Below are 21478 nucleotides of genomic sequence, written 5' to 3'. Positions count from 1 at the left end.
GTCGTTCCGATGTCTGCGCACTTCCTCAGCGCTCACGACACCTTTTCCAAAGACCGTCAGAAGACCGTTGAACGACACACCCCAGTGACCCAAAGAACGATGCGGTGTAAAATGCGAACATGGCGTTTGTATAAATATCTAATTGCTGGATACAAGAGAGTCGGAGGGACCGACATGCACAGTAGGAAAATTGCAATCTAAATAATTCGGGATGACTATGCAAACTCGAAGAGACCTTTCAGCGCTAATCACGATAGGTAAAAGGAAGGGCAATGCTGTACTGTAGGGAAAATCAAGAGATCCCATCTACGACGAAACGCCTGGACCTGGCTTCTTTCTCGATGCCCAGAAGGGCATTTTACAAACTTTTTCCTTGATAAGCTGCTCTCAAACCTTCTTTCCATCCTTCTCAATCGAGATTCCCGTCGCGACCACTTCAGGCGCAATGCCGTTAACAGCCTCCCCCTTCCTTGCCAGCGACGCGTCCGCAGTCGCCTCAGGGCCAGCAGCCGCATCGAGGTTGTCGTGGACGCTAGGATACCGGCCCAAGGAGCGGTTCTCGGGGGTGTCGATGTTGGCGAGGTACTCGGGGAGGAGGCCGGCGGCCGCGAGGATGAAGCCGAGGAAGACGGGGGTGGGCTTGAGAGGGCGGGTCTTGTATTCGGGGTGATATTGCGTGCCGACAAAGAATGGGTGGTCTAAAGCGCGGAAATAGGATGAGCTAGACGGTCCAAGTCGGTCTGGCCAATCTTCCAAGCGTCATACCTTTGAGCTCAATCATGATCATCCGTTCGCCCTTCTCATCCTTGCCGATGAAGTCCAAGCCAGCCTTCTCAATCTGGTTTATGTATTCGGGGTTGATCTCGTATCGGTGACGATGCCTCTCATGAATGGTGTTGGCACCACCGTACAGTCTACGAGTAATGGAATCCGTGCTGTCCTTCGTGAAGTTGGTCGTGCGGTCCCCAAGACGCATAGTGCCGCCCATGACGGTTGCCGAGATCTCGGGCATGTTGATGACGACAGGGTGAGGAGTATCCTTGTCCAGTTCCGCAGAGTTGGCTCCAGTCAGACCGCAGACATTGCGGGCAAACTCAATGACGGCAATTTGCATGCCGAGGCAGATGCCGAGGTAAGGCACCTTGTTCTCACGAGCCCACTTCGCGGCCGCGATCTTGCCCTCTGATCCGCGCTCCCCGAATCCTCCCGGAACCAAAATTCCGCTCGCTCCGACAAGAACCTTCCAGGCCTCGTGGTACTTGATGGGGTCGACAGAGAGGGCTGCAGGCTCCAGCTCTGATGCTTCGACCCACTCGATTTTCAGCTTTCGGCTGCATGCGAGGGCAGCGTGCTCCAGAGCTTTCACGACTGAGATGTAAGAGTCCTTCAAGTGGGTGTACTTTCCAACAAGGACGATCTTCACAACGTCGAACAATCGGTCGTGTCTGGTGAGCCGAAGGTTAGGCGTCTCTGCTCGCATTGCCGCAGATCGACATATCGTCAACCTTACCTCACGGTGAGTTCCTTCCATTTGGAGTGAAGGTGGGTAGACCTGCTATCCCGCCTTGGCTGAAGGTTGAGGCGTTTCTCCAGAACTGTCACCAACCCTTGGCTATCCAGCAGCAATGGAACGTGGTAGACGGACTGGCAGTCATGCACGGCCATCACATGTTCCTTCTCTACATGACAGAACATGGCAATTTTTTCCTTGACATCCTCATCCAGCTGCTTGCTGCTACGGCATGCAATCTAGTCGAAAGCAAACTTAGTCCCGGATGCCTTTTGACATGTCACGGAAACCAGAAAATCAGCAACTTACCAGGTCGGGAGACAGACCCAGACCACGCAGATCACGCACGCTAGCTTGCGTGGGCTTTGTCTTCTGCTCACCGACGGACCCAACCACGGGGATCAGTGAGACGTGGATCAAGCAGAAATTGCTGTGTCCGACACGGAAATGGAATTGGCGCATAGCTTCTACGAAAGGAGCCGACTCGATGTCACCGACGGTTCCTCCCAGCTCAATGATGCATACGTCGGGCTCCTCTCCCGAGTCATCAACGGGCACCCTGGCAACACGCTCGACCCACTCCTGGATAGCATCCGTGATATGGGGAACAACCTGGACGGTTTTGCCAAGATAGTCTCCGCGACGTTCACGTTCAATAACGCTCTTATAGATCTTTCCCGTAGTGATGTTGTTCTCCCGGGTCAGGGTGATGTCGAGGAAACGCTCGTAGTTTCCAAGATCAAGGTCGACCTCACCACCGTCGTCAAGCACAAAGACCTCACCTATAGTGAGGAGGTAAAGCTTTGTTCAGTACACAGTTTGGGTAACCAAATGTGTTGGGCACTATCCATTCCCTTCCGCCCTTGCCAACCCTAACGCACGCCAGGAACGCTTCTCCACATTCCCGCGCACCTTCCCTTCAAAAACGTACCGTGGTCAAGAGGTGACAGGGTTCCAGCGTCAATGTTGAGGTAAGGGTCAATTTTGATACTGGTGACTCTCAGTCCTCGGGTCCTGAGCAGAAGCCCGGTCGACGAGGCGATCACGCCCTTGCCGATACCAGAGATGACACCACCGGTTACCAGAATGTACTTCATTTCTGTCCGTTGGTCGCAATACACAAGACGGCTATGAAGATATGAGTCGTCGCTCAGAGGTGAGGGGGCGACCTATGTGTTGTGAAGGGGTTGTTGTGCTTGACGGTGGACGCTTGCGAGGAGTAGTTGCGCCGGCTTGGTGTGCCGGAAAGAGAAAAAAAGAGAAGCGCTCTTGCGAGAGGCCCCTCTTTTCTCTCTGCTCAGGATCGGACGTGTTTCGCACCCACCGCGCAAAAGAGGCTCCCGCGATCTCATCGGCCCCCCGACCCCCTCGCGTCCATGAGGTCCTGGGCGATGACTTCCTTCTGGACATGGACTGGATCACTCGAAAGCTGGGCAACAGCCAGGGCAACAGGCGATTCTGCTCACAGCGCATCATTGGGACTCGACCCAGGACAGACACAGGCTCGATTTGCCCCCCGGCCAGAAGGTCCAGTCTACCCCTTCACGTTGGAGAGCAGTTTCACAGTGCAGTTTCCCCTTCGCACACATCCTTGCCAGAAATACCATCCTTCTTCAACCGTTCAAGCAAGCAACCATGACTGAAGAGGAATCAAAGCGATCCAAAAAGCTCGACACTGTCGGCAACAAGGATACGATGAACCTGCACAATATCTTGTATCAGAACATCATATCGTCTCCGTACTTCAAAGGCTTGTATGAAATCAAGTCGTATCACGAAGTCATTGACGAAATCTATGAATCAGGTGAGCGTCAAGGGTGATTTTCCCACGGAATCCATAGGTCGACCATCTGACCGTCTTCCCCTTTTTCGGTTATCTCATCAAGTGAAATCACTTGGTGAGTAATCTGAGGAAACCAAAACAGCTTCCCCCGCTAGCATTACTTGCGGCCAACGCTGGGTAAAAATTTCGCTTCTGCATTGATTCCGTCGACACCTTTAAAGCTAACCGGTCTGCTCCACGTTCTCTCTTCCCAAACGACAATCCATATCGCTACTTTCTACTTGAACAGAACCCTTTTTCAAGGGTAACAACGCCTCTACTGCCTTCTGTCTGCTGTTCAAGTTGTGGACATTGAAATTGACTGTGAAACAGGTCCAGGGCCTTATCACCCACAAAGATTCGCCGTAAGAATTTGGAGAGATCGCTCCATATCATTGCTACGAGGGGAGAGCTATGGCTAATGTCGTTCCATTTCTCATTTAGGCACATCCGTGCGCTTGGTTTCCTTTACCTTCGCTATGTTTGTAAGCCTGCGGATCTCTGGGACTGGTTCGGACCGTATCTTGATGACGAAGAAGAATTGTTGGTCGAAGCTGGGCTGCACCCGCGGTCAATGTGAGTGGACATCACGCGAGCATTATCGTTTGACCTTTGATAATAAACGTATCTGTTCATCCCTTGTAGGACAATCGGTCGTTTGTGTCGAGATCTGTTGACGGAAAATAAATGGATCGGCACCATTCTTCCTCGCATTCCTGTGCCAATTGCCAGAGAGTTGGAAAAGAAACTTAAGGAGCACCCACCAGTGGGTGCGGAACCCGTCCGCGAAGAGGCTCCTCCGGCTAGGTATGGGACATGGATCAGATTCTGAGTACGGAGACTCGCCTATACTCACACTTTCCCTTTCAACAGAGGATTCAATGGCAATCGCAATGCAGTGGACTATCATCGCAACGAGAATCCCGGGCGGCCATACTACGACTCGGGACCCCGCAATGGCCGAGACTATAACCGAGACCAAGGCCCTGACAGGGGCTATGATCGCCCAGGTAAGCCTCTCTCGTTCTTGTAAATTGACGTGATCTCAAACTGAGCATTTCTTCCTCAACTCGCAGACCGTAGGTACGACGCCCGTGCGGCTCCATACGATTGTAACGATAGACGAGACCCAGGTTATCGGAGACACAGTAGGAGTCCGGGCCGGGATTATCGCTCCTCTCATGGCAGCCATAGATCTCGGGAGGACGATTATTCGAATATCAAGTATGATGATGATGACCGGTATGTAATTGTTAGCTTCCTGGACCCGGTTTGCGCTGGCGATAGCTGACATGACCTCTCTATCGTTGCTTTGTGCTTTGTAGAAATGATCGACGTGATTCCCGTCGTGAAGACTACCGCCGGCGATATTGATTTAGTTCGGGGAGAGGAATGGAAAAGTGCCGCGTTGGGCGGTCGATGAGTGATGCGCGTATGGACCTAGTGGGCGAAACAATTACCACTCCGAGTAGCTCAGTCGAGCATGTTTGGAAAACTGTAACTGTTCTCAAAAGATATGGGTTTGAAGAAGCAGCAGGCAGGAAACTACTCTTCGCGGGAAAATTCTGCTGATTGTTCTAATGTGCTGTATTGTGCGTATCAAATACGATGGAACTGAGAAGTGGTTTCATGTTGCTCTAAGGTGAAATGTCTAGCATTATCTTCTATTTACATGATTATACCGGCGTAAGAAGCCGTCAATCGGAGTATATCTCTAATCTTTATGGTTTATTGTGTATGGGTGGTTGAGGGCGACAGCACAGTCGGCTGTCACTTGAAAAAACGTGACATGTACAATTCTCCTCAGAACGGCAAAATAGCCGCCGCAGCGCCCAAAACAGCAGCGACCGCCACCGGGAGACCCGAGAGGGAAGTCGCGGCATTCTGGGCCAACGCGTTGTTGCCACCAGCCGACCCCTGACCGCTCCCAGTAACCTGCTGCTTCTGACCGCACGTGGCTTTGACACCGGCCGTCGCCTTGATCGCAGATAGATCGCAAAGCTTGGTGTTATCATCAACCAACACAGGGCCGGTGATGGTAGAGTTACCCAAGGCGGTCACATCCGCAAGCATAGCGTTGTGCGCGATGGTGAGGTTGGAGATCTTCGTGAACCCCGCTAATCCAGCCAAAGTGGTGATCTGGTCGTTCATGGAGATGTCGACCGCAGATCCGTTCGCCGTGGACGTGTAGACGGACAACGGGGCGAGGGAGTCCAGTGCGGGCAGGGCGGAGACGCGGAGAAAAGGCACAGGGAAGGAGCCGGATGTCGGGAGGGATTTGATTGATGTCATGCGGGTATTGTTGTGCAGGTCAAGGTAGTTGCCCACCGACGAGAGGGATTGCAGGCCATCCAGGGAGGCGAGGAGCGGGTTTCCGTAGATGGAGATTCCGAACTGGTATTTAGGGCTGCGGTCCGGGTTGATGCCTTTCAGGGATGCGAGGCCGGAGACGGAGACGAGTTTGGGGTTCTGGTAGATCAGGATACCGCCGCCGACTGTAGTGAGGGAGGAGACGCCGCCGACGTTGATGAGGTTGGGGTTGTCGTGGACGAAGAAGTTCTCGCCGATGGTTTTGAGGCCGGTGAGGCCGGTGAGGTCGGTCAGGCCCGTGGAGGCGATGTCGACAGAGAGCTGGATGCTCTGGATGGTGGAGAGGGCGGAGAGGTCGGTGATGCCCGCGCCGGAGAGAGAGAGGGAGCCGAGGAAGGTCGTGCAGCCGGCAGGGATGGCAGAGCGGAGGCCGGCGGTGGAGTTGACGTAGGTCCAGGCGTTAGATCCGCAGGTCGCACCGGCAGGTGCAGCGGGTACTGTGGAAGGGTTGGCGATCGTCGCTGGGCGGGTCACTGTTGCGACGGGGCCGGCGGCGAAGGGGGTTGTTACGCTGCCTCCTGTTGCTGGCGAAATCGGAGCGGGGGCTGGGGTGGGTGCCGGGAGGCCGACCGGGGGGACTGAGACGGCGGGGCTTGCTACGGGGATCTGTGCCAGGACGGTGGAGGTGCTGCCGAGGGCCCATAGGGCGAGGGTGGAGGTGGCCGCGAGACGCATTGCTGTGGGTTGTGGGCGGGGGCTGATGTACGGGAATGAGGATGGGTGTCAAGGGGATGGCGGCGAAGAACTGCCGACGGTCTTTATGTCTGCACCCGCAGCGCTGGACAAACCATAGGCAGGCCAGTTCTGGTCAGTTGGCCGCAGCGAGCGATCTGCGAATGAGAAATTGCGCTGTAACACGCACGGAGCTGGACGCGGGTCGGCCCAGCGGGCGGCTGGGAACTCGGTACGCAGCGATACCGAGTTCCGGCAGTTTATCTCGTGAGTCATCTCACCACGGTCACACCAGTGCGAATGTTCCACAGTCCATTTCGAGAAGTTCCTCCTCCTCAGCACTTTTATTTTTGAGAACCACATGGGAAAAGGCCCCAGCTTTTCAATATGAACTTTGAGATTCTACATGCATGTGTCTCTACTATATCTAGTCAATGTTCAGGATATAGACGCCGTCATCTCTCGCCGTGCCCGTAAACCCTCCATGTATCACGACCGTCTCCTTCCAAATCCCAACTGGAAACCAACCCCGACCAGCAGGCCTCTTCCCGTCCGGCGCATCGCTGAAGACTAGTAAGCTGCCTTTTACCACAGTCGCGGAATGCGACGAGCGACCCGGCGGGGTTTGCACACCGTCCTTGCACACGCCGGCGATTACCTTCCAAGACGCTACCGTCATGTTGCGGACAAACGGAAGAAGGACCTGCGGCGGAGACAGCAGCTTCACTCGCGCAGATGCGCCTTCTCTCGCATCATCGGGATTAATTCAGCGCCTACGCGGAAGGAGCGTATCCCCCCTATTCACATGGCGGCAGTCATACTGTAGAACGTCTCATCTGAAGGCTTATAGCTTATTCTACACAGAACGCAATGAAGTAGCAGTCCAATAATGATTGTATGCATATGTAATCTTCCCAATATCCCAAACATGCGAGTTCGACAACACCCGGCGACTAAGTGGTGAGTCCCGCAGCGCCACTGGCGAAACCAAAGCCCTAGATGTTGCAGGATCAGAACAATGACCCGCATCGAAGCTAAGCCATTTGAATTATCCATACCTTCGGTCCAAACTTTTTGCCATGGCACGTCTTGCAATATATGACACCCTCCCTGTCTGCCAAAGTAGTCGAGTCCAGGGTTTTGTTGCAATCGCTGCATTTGAAGCACAGTTTGTGATATTTAATCCCTTGTGGTCCCATGACCTCAAGACGAAGCGCTTTAGTACGGGAGAAGACTTCTGAAGACCTCTCGGAAAGATGATCGATTCGGCCAACCTGCTCCGCAAAGTATACAGCCTTCCCGCATCTGGGACAGTTGTCAGCGCCTCCAAACTTCGGCTTTCCAATCGTTGGAGCTGTGCCCGCCCCAGACCCAGCTGTAATGTTTCCACTACCAGTACGGTTGAGGTTGCCTGCAGAGCCTCCGCCTGACGACCCAAGACTCGTTTGAGAGCCCGCCCGAGATCCACCGGGTGACGGGCTGGGAGAGAAGCGCTGTGCGTCTGTGATTGTTGTGTCGGTGTTCAGGACGCCAAAGCCGTAGCCTGCCGGATCCAAGAACATATCATTGGAAATGTAATAGCGGGACGTGGCAGAGCATTTGTAGACCACACCTTTCGGACCAAACATCTTTCCGTAGCAGGTTTTGCAATAGGCTTCCTTTTCGCGTTCCGTTAACGAGGTGCTATCCAGCCGCTTGTTGCACTCCTATGAAACACGAAAGTGTAAGACACCCGTAGGTGGCGGGGCAAAGTCCGAGAGAGCCACTTCTTCCTCCCCGCAACATAGTGCACATCCCAATACCGCGCCTGTTCTTACCTTGCAAGTCAGACATGTCTTGTGCCACTGTCCACCAGGCCCCGTAACCTGCACAGTCAGCGGAAGGTAAGCGGTGTTTTCAACGCGTTTTTCGAGTTGAGGAGTTGAAATGAGACTATGGAGCCGGGGAGCGAGGAGGCTTACCTGCTCAGCCATGTAGACTGCCTTCCCGCAGCGGGGGCAGTTGGGAGCTCCTCCGAACGTCGGCGGCATCTTGTGTTTTGTCGCGGCGGCTGGAAACAAATTGCGAGTTGCGACTGGCCCAAAACGCGCGCGCTCATCAAAAGGAAGTCTCGGGCTTGTCGGTCCTTTCTTCTCCTGCCTCCTGGTTTCTTCCGACCGGCCAAGCCGAGCCATTGCGACTTTCCCAAGCTCGCTCTCTACGAAAGGCCATCATATCAACACCCCACAGCCCTCGCAGAGCATATTCGCCTGGTCTCTCAAAACTGACCGAGTTTCAGCTCAGGGAACCCCATCCAGAACAATGACCTACGTGGAGAAACAAATTCTCGACCACATCGGCTACTTCATACGATCGCAGAACTACCGGCCAAGCCCCGAGGAAGCTCGATGTATCAAAGTGTATGACTCGGCACCCCTCGCCTATGGGCTCGCCAACTTTGTCATGTGGGGAAGTCTCGCCTACTACACCCTCGACTTCCGGGCATTCTTCGCAACCAGGGATCAGCTTGCCATGGCCCAGCAGGACACCGCCGCCGCCGTGACGAAGAAGCTGAGTACGCCACCACCACCCGCATCCGCTGCTCCAAATGGCGCTCAAGCCGCAGCGCAGACCATCGCAAACAGCGCAAAAGCCGCCGCGATAAAGGCAGCGTCTCGAACTCGACCGGTGCAACCGCTTTGGATCACACTATGGGGCGTTGCAGCGATAACAGGCGGTGCGTTTGCGAGCACCTACTATAGCAGCAAACTAGCTGCGAGGCAGTGTATACAGTGTTTCCTGGATGTGGAGGATAAGAAGTCGGGGCTGTATCGTGTGACCAGGCAGCTGTTGAAGGAGCATAATCCGGATCATGGGAAGTTCTTTGCGCAGGAGAGGCATAAGGAGATGCTGATGGCTGATGAAAGGAGGTCGACATGATGGAGCGTTTTGGGCGTACATGGGGCTCCACCCGCCGTTCTCAAGCATCCATACATATCATCATCGGACCGAATCAACCCAAAGTATTATACCATGGATGCGCTGCGTCCTTCACTCCATATTCATATATACACTCTCGCCTTCAATATACATGTGGATGAGCCTGCCTCGCCGTCGTCAGATACGCCAGCTGTCTATCGAGCGACGTCTCGGACTGCACAATGTGGATTGGTCATTTCAGTCGCACAATCAACCAAAAGAAAAAATCCAGGAGGAAGTTCGCACCTGCTTCAGTCCGCCAACGAATCTATCCAACTTGCGGAACAAGTCGCGAGCTGCGATGACATGCAGGTTTTGCGGTTTCGGAAGCGTGTACAGCGCGGATGATGGTGTGATTCCCCAGACATATGCGGGTGTTGCGGGCTGGTGCTTATCCTCTCGGGCATTTGGTGTGAGCTAGATGGAGAAGCAGTTTCTTGTAAGCATCAAGCAGGGTGAGTGCTGCTTTCTTGGGGCGTTGCTTACATGTCTATGCCCGTATGCATCCGCCGCAACAGGTAAGACCAGTGTCGGCTCATCTTTCTCCCCAATGGCCTGCTGCTGATGGGATTTTGCCGGGCCCGCTTTGTACCGCTCATGGGCGAGTGCCAGTCGCTCTTTCCTGACTTCTGTTTGTTGTGCGAGGAGTGCGGCTTGGTCGCTGCGGATCTAGGGTTGCAGCGCATGGTTAGGATGGAAGATGTGTGGCCTTCGTGCTGAGGGCGAAAGTACCTTGGCCAACGCGGCTTCCAATGACTGCTGCGTTTCGACTGTGGATGAAAGAAGCTCTTCGGCTTTGTGTCGCTCCGTGACTGTGAACGACACTTATCAGCAGAAATTGGGAAGACGTCGCCGTCGTTCGTCTCTGAAAACTTACCAGCAACCTCCCCAACCTTGCCGACTTCCCTGACAACCCTCTCCGCCTCCTCCCTCCCGACCTCGAAAACCTCCCTCTCCACGCCCAGCTTCCCCTTCTCAGCCTCCAGAAGACACCTCTCGCTCCTCAACTGCGCCATCTCCCGATGCACGACGGCGGCCTTATTCACAAGCGCCTGCTGGTCCCGCTCAAACACGATCCTATCGGCATGCAGCTGGGCCTCCTCACGCAGTTTGTGCGTCGCGAGATCAGATTGCAGGACTTGCAATGTATGCTTCAACGACTCCAGCTCAGATCTCTCCAACGCAAGCGCGGTCCTCTCCCCGTCCAGCTGCTGAGTCTGCCGCCGCTTCTCCAGCGCCCATTCCTCCTTCTGCTTGAGCAATTCCACACGGTCGGTGTGAAGATGCGCGAGCAACGTGTGTTTCTCCGCCTGCATATCCTGCATCTGCTCCTGCAGCCGCGTCTTATCGTTCATCAACCGCTTATACGCCTCGGACTGCTGTCGTTGCGCGGCATGCATGTTCTCATCCATCGTCCGCACCAATTCCTGGATCTTCACCCGCTCCTCATCCAGCTCCTTCTGCTGATCGAGGAAATGCCGCTGCATCTCCGAGATCTGCTTCTCGCGGTTCTGGAATGCCAGCTCGCGCTCTTTGATGCTGTAGGCGTGGTCGGTCTCGACTTTCTTCTGGAGGTCGGTGACGGCTTGGTCGCGGGATTGGATCTGGGTGGCGAGAGTTGTGAGCTCGTTGGTGCGGGAGAGGACGGTGACGAGTTCGGCTGCATGGGCTTCTGCTAGGTGTTTTGTTGCTTCTTTGTGGGTTGCGGTTAGGGTTTCGTGTTGGCGTGCGAGCTACGAATCAATGCATCCTTTGTGAGCGACAGCTCCAATGGCCAGCGGATCCAGCGGATCTGCTCATATATCAAAGCCGTCTTACCTCATCCTCATGTCTCTTCTTCAAATGCTCAATCTCCTCCTCATGAGCGTCCTTCAACTTCGTGAGAGCGGCGGCCGAATCCTCCTCGATCTTCTTCGCTTTCTGTTCCACTTCCTGCACGTTCTTCTTCACCTTGTCCAAATCTGCCTTCAATTCTGCTTTCTCTTTCTTCAATGTCTCCACGAAATCCTGCATCTCCTTTTCGTCTTTCTCAGCCGTTTCCAGTTTCTGTTGCAGTTCTTTAACCTGTGCAGTGTCGACGAGCACTAAAAATCACCCCGCAAGTAAGATTATGTCTTTCCCCATCATCGATACAACGCAAACCGAAACTCACCCGCCTTCGACCCCCTCCGACTGCCTCGAACCGAACTCCTCCGACTCGACCTAACGGAACTCACGCTCGAACGCCGTCGCCGCTTCGGCAGCGGATTGTCCTCCTCATCGCCGGAACTCGGGGACAGTTCGAGATCGCTTAACCCGATATCTTGCAGGTCGCTTTCGTCGTCTTCGCCGTCTTCGTCGTTGGACGTGGGGGACGGGTTGGTGGTGTCGCGGGGCTTGGTTGCGATGGGGTCGCCGGCTGGGAGGGATAGGATGGTTTTTGTTTGTTGTTGTTGTTGCTGCCGTTGCTGGGGAGATGTGAGTGCGAGGCCCGAGATGAACACAAGGATCAGGTATCAGCCCTACCTTCTGGCCATCGGCTTTCGTCACATAAGCACTAGGAAGTGTTGTGGTCGCCCCTTTCGCTTTCTCTGTCGGCTCTGAATGCAGCAGAGTCATTCAGCCAAGATCATCGTGAATGCAAAGAGGCAAGTCAGTAGCATGACGTACTTGCAGGCTCTGCAGCGGCGGGCGGAAGGGATACCGGCACTAAAAGGGGACCAACGTCACATGGAATTCACCACATGAGACGTTCACATGCCATAGACCCACCTGCTGCTTTCACGGGCTCCGGTTTCGGCGTCATTTTGGGCTTGCTATCCAAAACTAGAGTACCCGACGATGAGTGCTCACAGCGCTGATGCTTTCTAATCCGTCCCGGACTTACATGGCAAGCTGATTATCGGCGTATGCTTCAAAGCTGGAAATAGTGCGTATGAGCGTAGTCTCCTGGCAACCTTCCAACTCTCCGTTCAAACCTCTCACCTGGAGGCTCGATGCCAGGAGTTGCTTCCGCTAGACCACATCTCAAGAGTCAGTTCTAAACCCACATCCCACCCGATACAAGCCCCCCACATCCGAACCCACCCATCCGTGGCCGTCCACCCCTTGCCCTCCCCGAGGTCTCAAACAAAAATGACGGCACAAACTCATCATCCTCCTTCGCCGACGTCCGCGGCAGCTCCAACGTCCGCAACGTGCCCATGGTCGATACGCTTGCGCTTGAAGGGAGGAAGCTCTTCGCTGGTGACCCTGGCGCGGGTGTTGCGGCTGGTTTTGTGGTTGTGGGAGGGAAGAGGAACGGGTTGGCTGTGGTGGTGGTGGCGGGCGCGGCGGTCATAGGTGTGGGTGTGAAGGGCGTTGATGATGAGAAAGGTGCGGGGCTTGATGCGGGTGCTGTGAAAGGGCTAGAGAGTGCTTTGAGTCGTTGCTCACACACGAGTCGCAAATGAGAACAACTTACCGTGCTGGCGACGCTAAGGCGGGTTTGGCATCACTGGCAAGGAAAATCAGAGCGAGTTAGAATGCCTGCACAAGAATCCCAGTAGCTCAACCTTGGATCATACCTCTGACCGAGCGGTGCACTTCCAAACAGTCCCCCAGCAGCTGGGATGGCAGATGTGGTCCTGGACCTCGGCCGTCCGGCATTCTTACTTGGCCCATCGAAGCTCAACAAGCCGAGGATATCATCATCATCGTCTGCCTCTGATGTGAATTGAGTTGTGTTGGATTTGGCTGATGGACTTCTATTCCGAGTCCGGGTGGACGATCCTGATATGTGCCATCTCAGGTTAGGCATATGCACAACAGAACGTTAGCCTCGACGTGGCAGAAAGACGAACCCATGAACAGCGACGTATCATCCGCGGCGGTTCTTAACGCTGCCGTATCAGCTACTGGCGCTGGAACACTGGGAGCACTCGAAGCACTCGGAACAGTATCCGTCCGTTTCTCCCACGGCATCAGTGGCTTCTGTGCACGGGCAATATTTGGTCCCGCGCTCGTCTGCGAGGAGCCCATACTTGCAGATCTATCGCGTCCCGCTAAGCTCGGCGACGGTTTGTCTGGGGACGGCATGGTGTCTTCCGTCACCCGCTTTTCCCAGGGCATGAGGGGCTTTGCGGATGTCACTGGTGTGTTTGGAGCTGATGAAGCAAATGGTTTTGGGGCTGCCAAAGTCTTTGGCAGTGTTGAGGGTAGTACAGCGGGGGTAGTGCTTGTTGCCGCGGTAGGTATTGTGGGACTGGGCTTCGCCGGACTGTTTTGGATAGAGGCAGGTCCCGCTGCCGCCGCTGTTGTGAGGATGATAGAGGTCGCATGAGTACGACATTGAGCTTGGTCGTTCGTCTTGTTAAGTTAATCATACCTCCTTTCTTGGTGCCAGCACCAATCCCTCCAAAGAGTCCACCATCTAAGTCATCCAAGTCTTCTAACCCTTTCAAGATATCATCTACATTGTTTTTCCCATGTGCGGACGCTGCAACGGGTGTGGGTGGCAAGATTGCAGGAGCAGGCTTTTCGGCGGATGCCGGCGTAGGTGGCGCTTGAAACTGACGAGTTGCCGGGGCTGGTGTCGCGAAGGTAGATTTTGCGCCTGATGCGGCAGTAGTCGGGCGGACGGTGGGGATTGGGGTCGGTGCTGATTTCTAAGAATGAGGGCAGTCTATGAACGAGCTCGGCTGGAGACCTGGTGTTCAGTTATGAATCTTACCGGCTTCTCTGCTTCTGATGCGTCGAAAATCATTAAGTTCAACCATCAGTCAAGATCTGTACAGCCGCAACTCAGCCAACTACTAGCGAGTACCTTTCGACTTGACATTCTTTTCGTCATCACTGCTACTTAATAGCAAATCATCCAGATCGGCATCATCGAATGCAAGTTCCGAATCCTGCTTTTTGGATCCCCCCGTACTCGTCGACGCATGTCGGCCGATGGGCGGTGGTGGCCAATCCATTTTTCTTTCCTGATTGCACTTCGGGGTCTGAACGTGAGGAGCCCAAACGCGTCTGCTCTGGCGAGCAAAAGGCGAAGCGGTACGTGTTGGTGTTGGAGCAACGGCGGCGAGAAAGCAACTTGGATTTAAGCCTATCCACAAATGTCGGACTTGTGGGCGGGGGACTTCGACAGCGCGTTGGCCGCTTTTGACGTGTTTAATACGTGTCACATGACAGATAATAGGTCTAAATCGCGAATCTGAATGACATCACTCTTGACGTTGCTGGGTGACACGCTGTGTGTCTCTTTCCTGCCCAATATAATGACGGGCTCTCCAGATCCAAGGGCTCCGAGGGCATGCATGATGAGTAAGGGCAAGCAAGGCTTGGTATAAAAGCCCAGCGAGCGAACAGTCGTCCGTCCCCTGCTGCAGAAAACTTTAGAACTTCCATCCTTCGCCGCTGGCTCAAGCAAACTGCTGATAGCTCTCTCGCATACAGTCCCCAGGCTCTCTGAACGATGCCGTCCGTAACGAAATACACTTGGAGTCTATTGCTTGGCAACGTTGCAGGCAACGCCTCCCCAATACACGCTGCTTTGGTGCATGTGAGTTCAGTCAAGCGAGTTCTGTTTCCAAAGAGAGAGACTCATCCTAACGAACTGTTTCCCCTCGATTACTAGGTTCCGGCAACTCTGTATCCTTTCGCTTTTGCAGCTGACATCATAGGCCTTGCCATGGAGAAGTAAAGGCGCCTTTTAGATACCTGATGGCCATGCAAATCAGCTGAAGCTCACCGAGTCCCGTCCATCCTTAGGTTTCCCATGACTGCCCTCCGCCAATATGCCACTTCCCGCGGCCTTTACGCCTTCAGTTACTACGCCACTGCCGCTGCTCTTGTTGCGACTATCCCAACCGCCATCACTGGACTCGCAGAATACTTTGCCATCGATGGAGTGAGGAACCCTGCCGCCCAGAAGACGGCAAGGTGGCACAGTGGATTGAATGTTGTTGCAAGTACGTACTGGATCGATCGTGTGCACATGTCATTGCCGTGCGCTTACCATCATGATCTTTACTTCCAGGCGGTATCGCTCTTTTCAACTTCCTCGCCAAGCGCAAGGCCGTTGACTTCCAGCCTTACCGATTCAACGTCCTCCTTTCTGGCGTTGGTCTTGCGGGAATCATTGCCAGCTTGTACCTCGGCGGTCACCTCGTTTACAAGCACGGTGTAGGAGTTCGCAGGATGGGAATTAGCCCCGATGACAAGCTTGCTGGAAACCCCAACGCCGACCTCAAGAGGGACCTGGCCTTGCCGACCATCGGCAAGAAGGATGAGCAATAGACGTCAGTCTACGTTCGGTCTGGATTCTAGGTTGTCAACGCTGAGCGCGCCGATATGTCAGTCATCGAGCTGGAACCGGGAAGCATGTTTGGATATCGTAAAATCCGTCCTGGTGGCGTCCGAAGGGAGACGTGAGGTGTTTTTACGCCTTCCAGTTGTAATCATGTCCGTTATCATTTTCATGTTATGTATTGTTTTTGGGACATGTAAAAGTCATACGAATCATCGAGTCTATTCATGATACTACGTCTTTCACCACTCTCGCTTGCAGAAGAGGTTCTGTATGATGCCTTACGCACGGTTCAACATGACGCTTGCATGAGAATTGGGGCAGTGCAAAAGATGTGTGGAGACGCTGGATAGGCCAACGATCCATCCGCAAGAACTCGGGTGGACTTCGATACGTTGGGAAAACTCAACGCGTTGACGCTCGGCGTCGCTCCGTAAAGGTTTCCCTGCTTTGACAATGCAAGTTCCCCTTCCCCTGGTTCTCCTTTCTACGGTCCTGCCTTGCCCTTAAAAAAAGGCAAACCACCGAGGCAGCTACTCCAGCAAGCGGTGTGAAGTCATTCACTTTAACGACATCCATAAACGGCCGTATTTTGTCAAGCTTCAGCGACCAAGAGATCAGCTAATAGACGGAAAGACAAGGCAACGATGATCGACTGGGAGTTTGCGCAATCGGTGAGCAAGAAGCAGTCAGTGAGAGTTTGAATTTCACTGCTCATTGGCTAACCACCTTGCTTTCGCAGATGCTGTTTTGGGCTTTTGTCCCGGTAAGGACGTTCCTCCGGCGGTGGTCACTTGCTTGCGCCGTCGGCTTAGCAGTACGCTAGTACTGGGGCTGCTACGAGGCGGATATCCTGACCTTCTCATTGCCAACAAATTGCAGAGCATGGCGACAAAGTTCATCCAGAAGCAGTATTACGCGTACGTCCGCAAGTCGAGAAGACCACCAACGCCCGCGGAAGCCAAACGACATTATAGCATCATCTATGTCGTTTTTGTCGTGGGATACCTGCTGTACACATTCATCACCGTAAGCTATCGGGAGACGATTCCCTTTGAAGACAGGGCGTCCCTGATTCCATTGCTTTGTCCTTACTTTGTGTGTTTTGCCTCCGCGCCTGTAGGTGGAACGGGCGCTACCATTGACACATTACGACTATCTCGGCGTGGGGAGAAACAGTGACGCGAGGACGATCAAGTCGCAATACCGTCAGCTAACCTTGCTGTTTCATCCGGTATGTTGATGATCGTCGCTGTACCATCTCTTCTAAACCTCGGCAACTAACGTGTGCGGACATCTTGTGGCATTCACAGGATAAGATATCATCGGTACGCTTGGGGATCTTCATGGGGTCGCAGGGGCACACAACGAAGAGCAATCAGCTTGGCTGATCAGCTTTGTTTGCAATCTAGCTGGAACCACAGGAGCAGGAGTTTATGGAAGGGCGATATTTGCTAATGCGCCAAGCATATGATGTTCTGAAGGATCCCGTAAAACGGACGGCATATGGTACGTCACGGCGGAAGGACGTCGCAGGCCGGCCTTAGGGCCCGATGCTAAAACAGGTGTCTGCAGACAAATTTGGCACGAACATGGATACATGCCCCCGCTGTGTCACCGAGCGGGATTACGTCTTAAATGCCTTACCAGGCGTCGTGACGTTCTACGTTGGCACAGGTGTCGTTATGCTCCTCATGGGTATGTTTGGAGGTCTTGGCGGAGGTCGTTACTGGCGCTTCGTAGGCGTCTTGGCAATGGGCTGCTTCGAATCGCGCATCCTGTTGAGCCCCAGCACGTCCGTCCCCAACACGATCCTGCGGACATTGATCCCATGGCGAACGACCCACGAGCATATTGAGATGCTACGACAGCTTTTTGTAGTAAGCACGATTGCCATGGCTCAACTCGGGCCCATACTGTTCCCGAGCGAAGATGACGGGCGCACCCTGACCCAGCTGGTATCGGAGCTGGATTCCATGACACAGTTGCAATTGAAGGAATCGGCCAGGAATTTCCGCGCCGCGTTTGAACCGTTTGCGAAGGATCCGGTAGCGGTGACGGCGTTGCAAAGGAAGATGGAGAAGCTGGCGGTGGATACCCAGCTGTTGGAGGTGGATCAGGAGATTGGGCTGGCGACTACTAAAGCCGCTGTGAAGCTGTCGAAACGGAGAACGTAGGCCGTGTAGGGGGCGGTTTGTAGTGGAATCACGACGGATCGCATATGAATTACCAAGAATAGATACAATATAGCGCTATAATCACGCATTCGCTGAAATTGGTGTGCAGTGAGGCCGGCTTACGTTCCTTTTCAAAGAACCCGATCGTGGATTCTCAATCATCCAAAGTGATAGGATGCAGCGCGTGGAATGACGAAAAATCCGGCGATACGGCTATATGAGCGGAGAATGGAAAGGAAGTTCGTGTCCAGCGTGGCATGCAAGAGAGCCCATCTTTCACGCGTAACACTCCCTAAACGCGCCGAAAGCAAACCGAACCCTGAGCCGAACACACACATCACGACGACGCGATAGCCGCCCTGTAAGCGTCCAGATCCAGCGCGGGCGCCCCGGCCTCGATCTCCGCCATCGCCTCGCATATATCAATCGTTCTTTTGGAAAAGAGCGCTTGCAATCGCGGGTTCGCGGTGTATGACGGTGTATGCGTAGACGTGTATGCTGGCATGTATCTCACGGTATATGCCGATGTGCTGTGATGGGAGAGATTGGGAGTTCTGTTGGTGTGAGATGGTCAGAAGGCAGCCAGGATTTCTGACCCATGACAGAGATCGGGAGCGTAGATCTTACCGGTCGAGCATCTCTTGCTTGAAAGCATCGCGGGCTCGGGTACGCGGGATGGTATCGTAACTGCGTGGTCCGGTATATGCTCTATAAGGGTACACCAAGAATCTGCGTTGTTAATAATTAACTGCAATAACCCCTTAACAATCCATGGGCTCCGTGAACTCACATATCACCCTCCTCACCCGACTCCATCGGCTCCTCCATCGACTTCATCAGGGTCTTCCACCTGACCCGCTGCACCCACTTCGACGGCACAGGCCGCACTACCGGGTCCCTGGCGGCAGCCGCTCGCGTGTGGGCGTCCACGCGTGTGCAGAGGGTGGCCAGTGCCGGGGTGTGTGTTGATCGCTTGGTGGGGGCGGATGTGGGTGGAGGGTGGGTGTTGTGGAGGACTTTCTGGCGGAGACGGGCGAAGAGGGCTGACCTGAGGGATTGGGAGGTTTGCTATTGGGGGAGAGGTCTATGGTCGAGAACACAAATCTGTTGGAGCGTATGGGACCACAATGTGACTTACGATCTCGACATCAATCGAATCCGTAGCGTCGCTAGGGTCGTCGAGGACGTAGTCCGATGTTTCTTCGCTAGGCATCTCAATCCTAACGACATTTTCCTCATCCTCGCTGTGCTCATTGCCCAACTCCGACACTCCATCACTTGGCGTCATCAAGTAATACGACGCAGACGAGTCGACCGTAACTCTCGAAACCGCCTCATTCGCCGAGAGTAACAACTCAATCGGAGGGCTTTTGGGTTCCTGCGGCGGCTTATGTGCTCCCTCGGGTCGAATTCGCAAGACCGGTACGATTACATTGGGGGGAGCGGAGGAGGAGGAGGAGGTGTCGGGTGGGGAGCGGAGGTCGTGTGTGGTGTTAGGCGGCGGGAGTAGTTCGGAGGTGTCGGTGGTTGAGGGGGTGGTTCTGGCGCACGGGACTTCGGCGGGTTTATGGTGATGTGCATGAGTGGGATTTGGGAGTGAATTCGCTTCGGCTGGATGCTGTTGCGAAACAGCATCCGATGCATTCTGCTGCATTGTGTCAGAAGGGTGGTCCGCCACTGCTAGCTTCCGTGTATCAGGCTGCTGCAAGACTTCCGTCTCACGACCTCCCTCAGCTTCAGCCATTGCCAGCCCAGCCACATGACCATCATCAGCATCCCACTCCACGTCCGCGCTCTCTTCCTCCTCCAATTCGCCCACATCAACGAGATCCTCACCCCGCACCCCGCCAATCTCCCTCATGAACGCTTCCACGTCTTCGCCGCTGGCGGATTCGCATCCGCTTTCGTCATCGACGTCGGAGAGTGAGACCTCGTCCTCTGAAGACTTCGCCTCCGAGTCCGATTGCGCGTCCCTACTCGGAACCAGCAGCGGATTGATCCCCTCTGCTTCAACGCCAGCCGATGGACTCTTCCCCGGCATCCGGCTTCCAGACGAAGGATCGCCATGGTCTTCGCCGGGGCTGGGATCCGGTTGAGGTTGTGCTTGTTTCGGCGTCATTTCCCCGTCCAGCATTGACTCTGAGAGAGGATTATCACTTTCGAAATCGACGGAATATGCATCTTCGGCATTTTTTTCATCTTGGGTTAGGGAGATGCTTGTGAAGTCTTCGCTGTATGGTGACGGAGGGGATGCATGCTCTGATGTTTGGGAGTCTCTGATCTGGGACTCGGCGGCGATGGGTGTCCGAGGGGGTGATGCATTTGGTAGGGAGGGTTGTGAGGCATTGACGTTGACGTCGCTATGGCCTCCTTTAGGATTCTGCGTTGATCGTTGTGTTGGGTCTGGTCCACACTGTTCTGCGGCAGATGTTCGAGACGGTGATGCACTCGGACTCGAAGCGCCATTAAATTCGTTTTGAGCTCCTTCCGAATCTTCCCCTGAGGTCTCAGATGGTTCGAGATCTGAATCCTCAGCGACGGTCGTCTGAGGTGGTGATGCTGTCGGACTTGAAGCTTCTACCTCAGCGTAGCTTTTACTTTGGCCTCCTCTCGAATCATGTGCTGACGATTGAGATGATTCGATATCTGACCCTTCTGCGACGATTGTTCGAGGTAGGGATACCCTGAGGCTCGGGGCCTCTGCGCCATCATCGCTTCGGCTCCGTCCGGACTCTGATTCTGAGATCAGTGAGGTTTCGGAATCCGAACTTTTTGCGACGGTAGTCCGCGGTAGCAACACATTCGGAACCGAGCCTTCTTCATCGACGTCGCTTTGGCCTCCTCTCGACTCTTCCATTGACTCTTCTATTATTGACGACTGTTCAGTTAACATGTGGGAGATGTCGTCCTCAGATAGTGAATCGTCTATGCCGGGTACCACATCAGGCTTTTCTTTTGACCCGGCTGGAGCAGGTACCGCTGATACTTTATTTGCTTCAAGCGAATATGCATCCGCATGGCTGTCCCGCCATGAACCAGGGAAGATAAGCACTGGCTCCGATGAAACTGCAAGCACCTCAGGTCCAATACTAGCGCGCACGCCGGTGTTTCGTTCAGGCATATATAGACTCTTCTCTGAGACGTCCGGAACCACAAGTGGGTGTTTCCGTCCGTCAACCGCCGCCTTCTCAACTTGTCCGTCCACCACTTCACCCAGCGATATCTCATCATCCTCGTCGGATGAGCGCACCGTACCCGCAACCACCCCACTCCCATGCTCCTCCTCGGTCTCAGAACCATCGAGTGACAGCTCCTCATCCTCTTCATCAAACTCGTCTTCGGTGGAAGTGATGAGAACGTCTGGGGCCTGCGAGGCGGACACCGATGCGCTGCCCTCGAAATCGGTTGAGTACTGGTCAATTTGGCCATGCTGCGGTGCCTTTCCTGGACTGTTGGCTATCTCGTCGTCGTCGCTCTCAGATGAGACATCGATAGATGAGATCGGGCTTTGCCTCATCGTGGCTTGTCGGCAGTCCTCACATTGAACGGAGGGAAGCTGGCGCTTTTGCGAACGTCCCGGTCGAACGCGTCGCGTCGTCCACGCGTTTTGAACAAGAACAGGAGAGAAGTGTGGCTTTCCGGGTGTTCTTCAGTAGTATCGCCAGCGAGGACCACAAAACATGTGCGTCTGAGGTCATCTT

General features: G+C 54.3%; 9 protein-coding genes across 9 annotated transcripts; 4 read left to right on the top strand and 5 right to left on the bottom strand.

Annotated features, from left to right (window-relative positions):
* Positions 1-40: 40 nt before the first annotated feature.
* On the bottom strand, positions 41-2750 carry EV422DRAFT_573377 (CTP synthase N-terminus-domain-containing protein). The gene is made up of 5 exons (XM_053073170.1): positions 2442-2750; positions 1820-2292; positions 1511-1749; positions 766-1445; positions 41-698 (listed from the first exon to the last, which is right to left on the bottom strand). The coding sequence occupies exons 1-5, from the start codon at positions 2605-2607 to the stop codon at positions 388-390; spliced, it is 1869 nt and encodes a 622-aa protein (XP_052927508.1). The 5' UTR covers positions 2608-2750; the 3' UTR covers positions 41-387.
* A 6-nt stretch (positions 2751-2756) lies between these two features.
* On the top strand, positions 2757-4879 carry EV422DRAFT_356222 (putative RNA binding protein). Its single transcript, XM_053066597.1, has 6 exons — positions 2757-3314; positions 3583-3697; positions 3777-3908; positions 3978-4139; positions 4206-4342; positions 4409-4879. Exons 1-6 carry the CDS (start codon positions 3146-3148, stop codon positions 4621-4623), a joined length of 930 nt encoding a protein of 309 aa, XP_052927507.1. The 5' UTR covers positions 2757-3145; the 3' UTR covers positions 4624-4879.
* EV422DRAFT_356201 (uncharacterized protein) lies at positions 4880-6463 on the bottom strand. Its single transcript, XM_053066596.1, has one exon. It carries the CDS (start codon positions 6375-6377, stop codon positions 5136-5138), a length of 1242 nt encoding a protein of 413 aa, XP_052927506.1. The 5' UTR covers positions 6378-6463; the 3' UTR covers positions 4880-5135.
* Positions 6464-7327: 864 nt separating this feature from the next.
* EV422DRAFT_493899 (uncharacterized protein) lies at positions 7328-8404 on the bottom strand (the record flags this gene model as incomplete). Its single annotated transcript, XM_053067703.1, has 5 exons — positions 7328-7369; positions 7433-7576; positions 7649-8080; positions 8192-8239; positions 8336-8404. The coding sequence occupies 5 exons, from the start codon at positions 8402-8404 to the stop codon at positions 7328-7330; spliced, it is 735 nt and encodes a 244-aa protein (XP_052927505.1).
* Positions 8405-8440: 36 nt separating this feature from the next.
* On the top strand, positions 8441-9394 carry EV422DRAFT_521108 (uncharacterized protein). Its single transcript, XM_053069734.1, has one exon. The coding sequence runs from the start codon at positions 8676-8678 to the stop codon at positions 9291-9293; it is 618 nt and encodes a 205-aa protein (XP_052927504.1). The 5' UTR covers positions 8441-8675; the 3' UTR covers positions 9294-9394.
* Positions 9395-14321, bottom strand: EV422DRAFT_521106 (uncharacterized protein). Its single transcript, XM_053069733.1, has 19 exons — positions 14116-14321; positions 14023-14036; positions 13678-13957; positions 13154-13603; positions 12878-13082; positions 12775-12807; positions 12399-12718; positions 12297-12326; positions 12199-12231; positions 12084-12137; positions 11982-12020; positions 11838-11911; positions 11485-11779; positions 11151-11416; positions 10210-11065; positions 10065-10144; positions 9819-10001; positions 9579-9749; positions 9395-9507 (listed from the first exon to the last, which is right to left on the bottom strand). Exons 1-19 carry the CDS (start codon positions 14264-14266, stop codon positions 9436-9438), a joined length of 3606 nt encoding a protein of 1201 aa, XP_052927503.1. The 5' UTR covers positions 14267-14321; the 3' UTR covers positions 9395-9435.
* A 252-nt stretch (positions 14322-14573) lies between these two features.
* EV422DRAFT_521104 (uncharacterized protein) lies at positions 14574-15844 on the top strand. Its single transcript, XM_053069732.1, has 4 exons — positions 14574-14853; positions 14929-14990; positions 15063-15262; positions 15331-15844. Exons 1-4 carry the CDS (start codon positions 14767-14769, stop codon positions 15588-15590), a joined length of 609 nt encoding a protein of 202 aa, XP_052927502.1. The 5' UTR covers positions 14574-14766; the 3' UTR covers positions 15591-15844.
* Positions 15845-16107: 263 nt separating this feature from the next.
* On the top strand, positions 16108-17872 carry EV422DRAFT_355974 (uncharacterized protein). Its single transcript, XM_053066594.1, has 7 exons — positions 16108-16274; positions 16343-16366; positions 16483-16629; positions 16724-16834; positions 16914-16928; positions 17013-17109; positions 17176-17872. The coding sequence occupies exons 1-7, from the start codon at positions 16248-16250 to the stop codon at positions 17775-17777; spliced, it is 1023 nt and encodes a 340-aa protein (XP_052927501.1). The 5' UTR covers positions 16108-16247; the 3' UTR covers positions 17778-17872.
* A 73-nt stretch (positions 17873-17945) lies between these two features.
* Positions 17946-21374, bottom strand: EV422DRAFT_356033 (uncharacterized protein). The gene is made up of 4 exons (XM_053066595.1): positions 18916-21374; positions 18568-18845; positions 18405-18506; positions 17946-18331 (listed from the first exon to the last, which is right to left on the bottom strand). The coding sequence occupies exons 1-4, from the start codon at positions 21292-21294 to the stop codon at positions 18115-18117; spliced, it is 2976 nt and encodes a 991-aa protein (XP_052927500.1). The 5' UTR covers positions 21295-21374; the 3' UTR covers positions 17946-18114.
* Between the last annotated feature and the right edge of the window lie 104 nt (positions 21375-21478).

The sequence above is a fragment of the Fimicolochytrium jonesii genome (assembly GCF_025526975.1).
Source record: "Fimicolochytrium jonesii strain JEL569 chromosome Unknown EV422scaffold_5, whole genome shotgun sequence".
NCBI lineage: Eukaryota > Fungi > Chytridiomycota > Chytridiomycetes > Spizellomycetales > Powellomycetaceae > Fimicolochytrium > Fimicolochytrium jonesii.
Note: the sequence above shows the minus strand (reverse complement) of the source record. Positions and strands in the feature narration are given on the sequence as shown.

Excerpts from the sequence above, each read along its gene's own strand:
- EV422DRAFT_356033 (XM_053066595.1), bottom strand. The coding sequence starts at position 21,294 with ATGAGGCAAAGCCCGATCTCATCTATCGATGTCTCATCTGAGAGCGAC. Across the intron at positions 18,846-18,915 it reads ATTCGATTGATGTCGAGATC|CAAACCTCCCAATCCCTCAG; the intron begins GTAAGTCACATT and ends CTCCCCCAATAG. Across the intron at positions 18,507-18,567 it reads TCGGGTGAGGAGGGTGATAT|ATTCTTGGTGTACCCTTATA; the intron begins GTGAGTTCACGG and ends TTAACAACGCAG.
- EV422DRAFT_356201 (XM_053066596.1), bottom strand. The coding sequence starts at position 6,377 with ATGCGTCTCGCGGCCACCTCCACCCTCGCCCTATGGGCCCTCGGCAGC.
- EV422DRAFT_573377 (XM_053073170.1), bottom strand. The coding sequence starts at position 2,607 with ATGAAGTACATTCTGGTAACCGGTGGTGTCATCTCTGGTATCGGCAAG. Across the intron at positions 1,446-1,510 it reads TGGAAGGAACTCACCGTGAG|ACACGACCGATTGTTCGACG; the intron begins GTAAGGTTGACG and ends TCGGCTCACCAG. Across the intron at positions 699-765 it reads GATCATGATTGAGCTCAAAG|ACCACCCATTCTTTGTCGGC; the intron begins GTATGACGCTTG and ends TCCGCGCTTTAG.
- EV422DRAFT_521106 (XM_053069733.1), bottom strand. The coding sequence starts at position 14,266 with ATGGATTGGCCACCACCGCCCATCGGCCGACATGCGTCGACGAGTACG. Across the intron at positions 13,604-13,677 it reads TGCTGGCACCAAGAAAGGAG|CGGCGGCAGCGGGACCTGCC; the intron begins GTATGATTAACT and ends TCCTCACAACAG. Across the intron at positions 13,083-13,153 it reads TGATACGTCGCTGTTCATGG|GATCGTCCACCCGGACTCGG; the intron begins GTTCGTCTTTCT and ends GGCACATATCAG.
- EV422DRAFT_521108 (XM_053069734.1), top strand. The coding sequence starts at position 8,676 with ATGACCTACGTGGAGAAACAAATTCTCGACCACATCGGCTACTTCATA.
- EV422DRAFT_356222 (XM_053066597.1), top strand. The coding sequence starts at position 3,146 with ATGACTGAAGAGGAATCAAAGCGATCCAAAAAGCTCGACACTGTCGGC. Across the intron at positions 3,315-3,582 it reads TGACGAAATCTATGAATCAG|AACCCTTTTTCAAGGGTAAC; the intron begins GTGAGCGTCAAG and ends CTACTTGAACAG. Across the intron at positions 4,140-4,205 it reads GAAGAGGCTCCTCCGGCTAG|AGGATTCAATGGCAATCGCA; the intron begins GTATGGGACATG and ends CCCTTTCAACAG.
- EV422DRAFT_355974 (XM_053066594.1), top strand. The coding sequence starts at position 16,248 with ATGATCGACTGGGAGTTTGCGCAATCG. Across the intron at positions 16,275-16,342 it reads ACTGGGAGTTTGCGCAATCG|ATGCTGTTTTGGGCTTTTGT; the intron begins GTGAGCAAGAAG and ends TTGCTTTCGCAG. Across the intron at positions 16,630-16,723 it reads TGCTGTACACATTCATCACC|GTGGAACGGGCGCTACCATT; the intron begins GTAAGCTATCGG and ends CCGCGCCTGTAG.
- EV422DRAFT_521104 (XM_053069732.1), top strand. The coding sequence starts at position 14,767 with ATGCCGTCCGTAACGAAATACACTTGGAGTCTATTGCTTGGCAACGTT. Across the intron at positions 14,854-14,928 it reads TACACGCTGCTTTGGTGCAT|GTTCCGGCAACTCTGTATCC; the intron begins GTGAGTTCAGTC and ends CTCGATTACTAG. Across the intron at positions 14,991-15,062 it reads ATAGGCCTTGCCATGGAGAA|GTTTCCCATGACTGCCCTCC; the intron begins GTAAAGGCGCCT and ends GTCCATCCTTAG.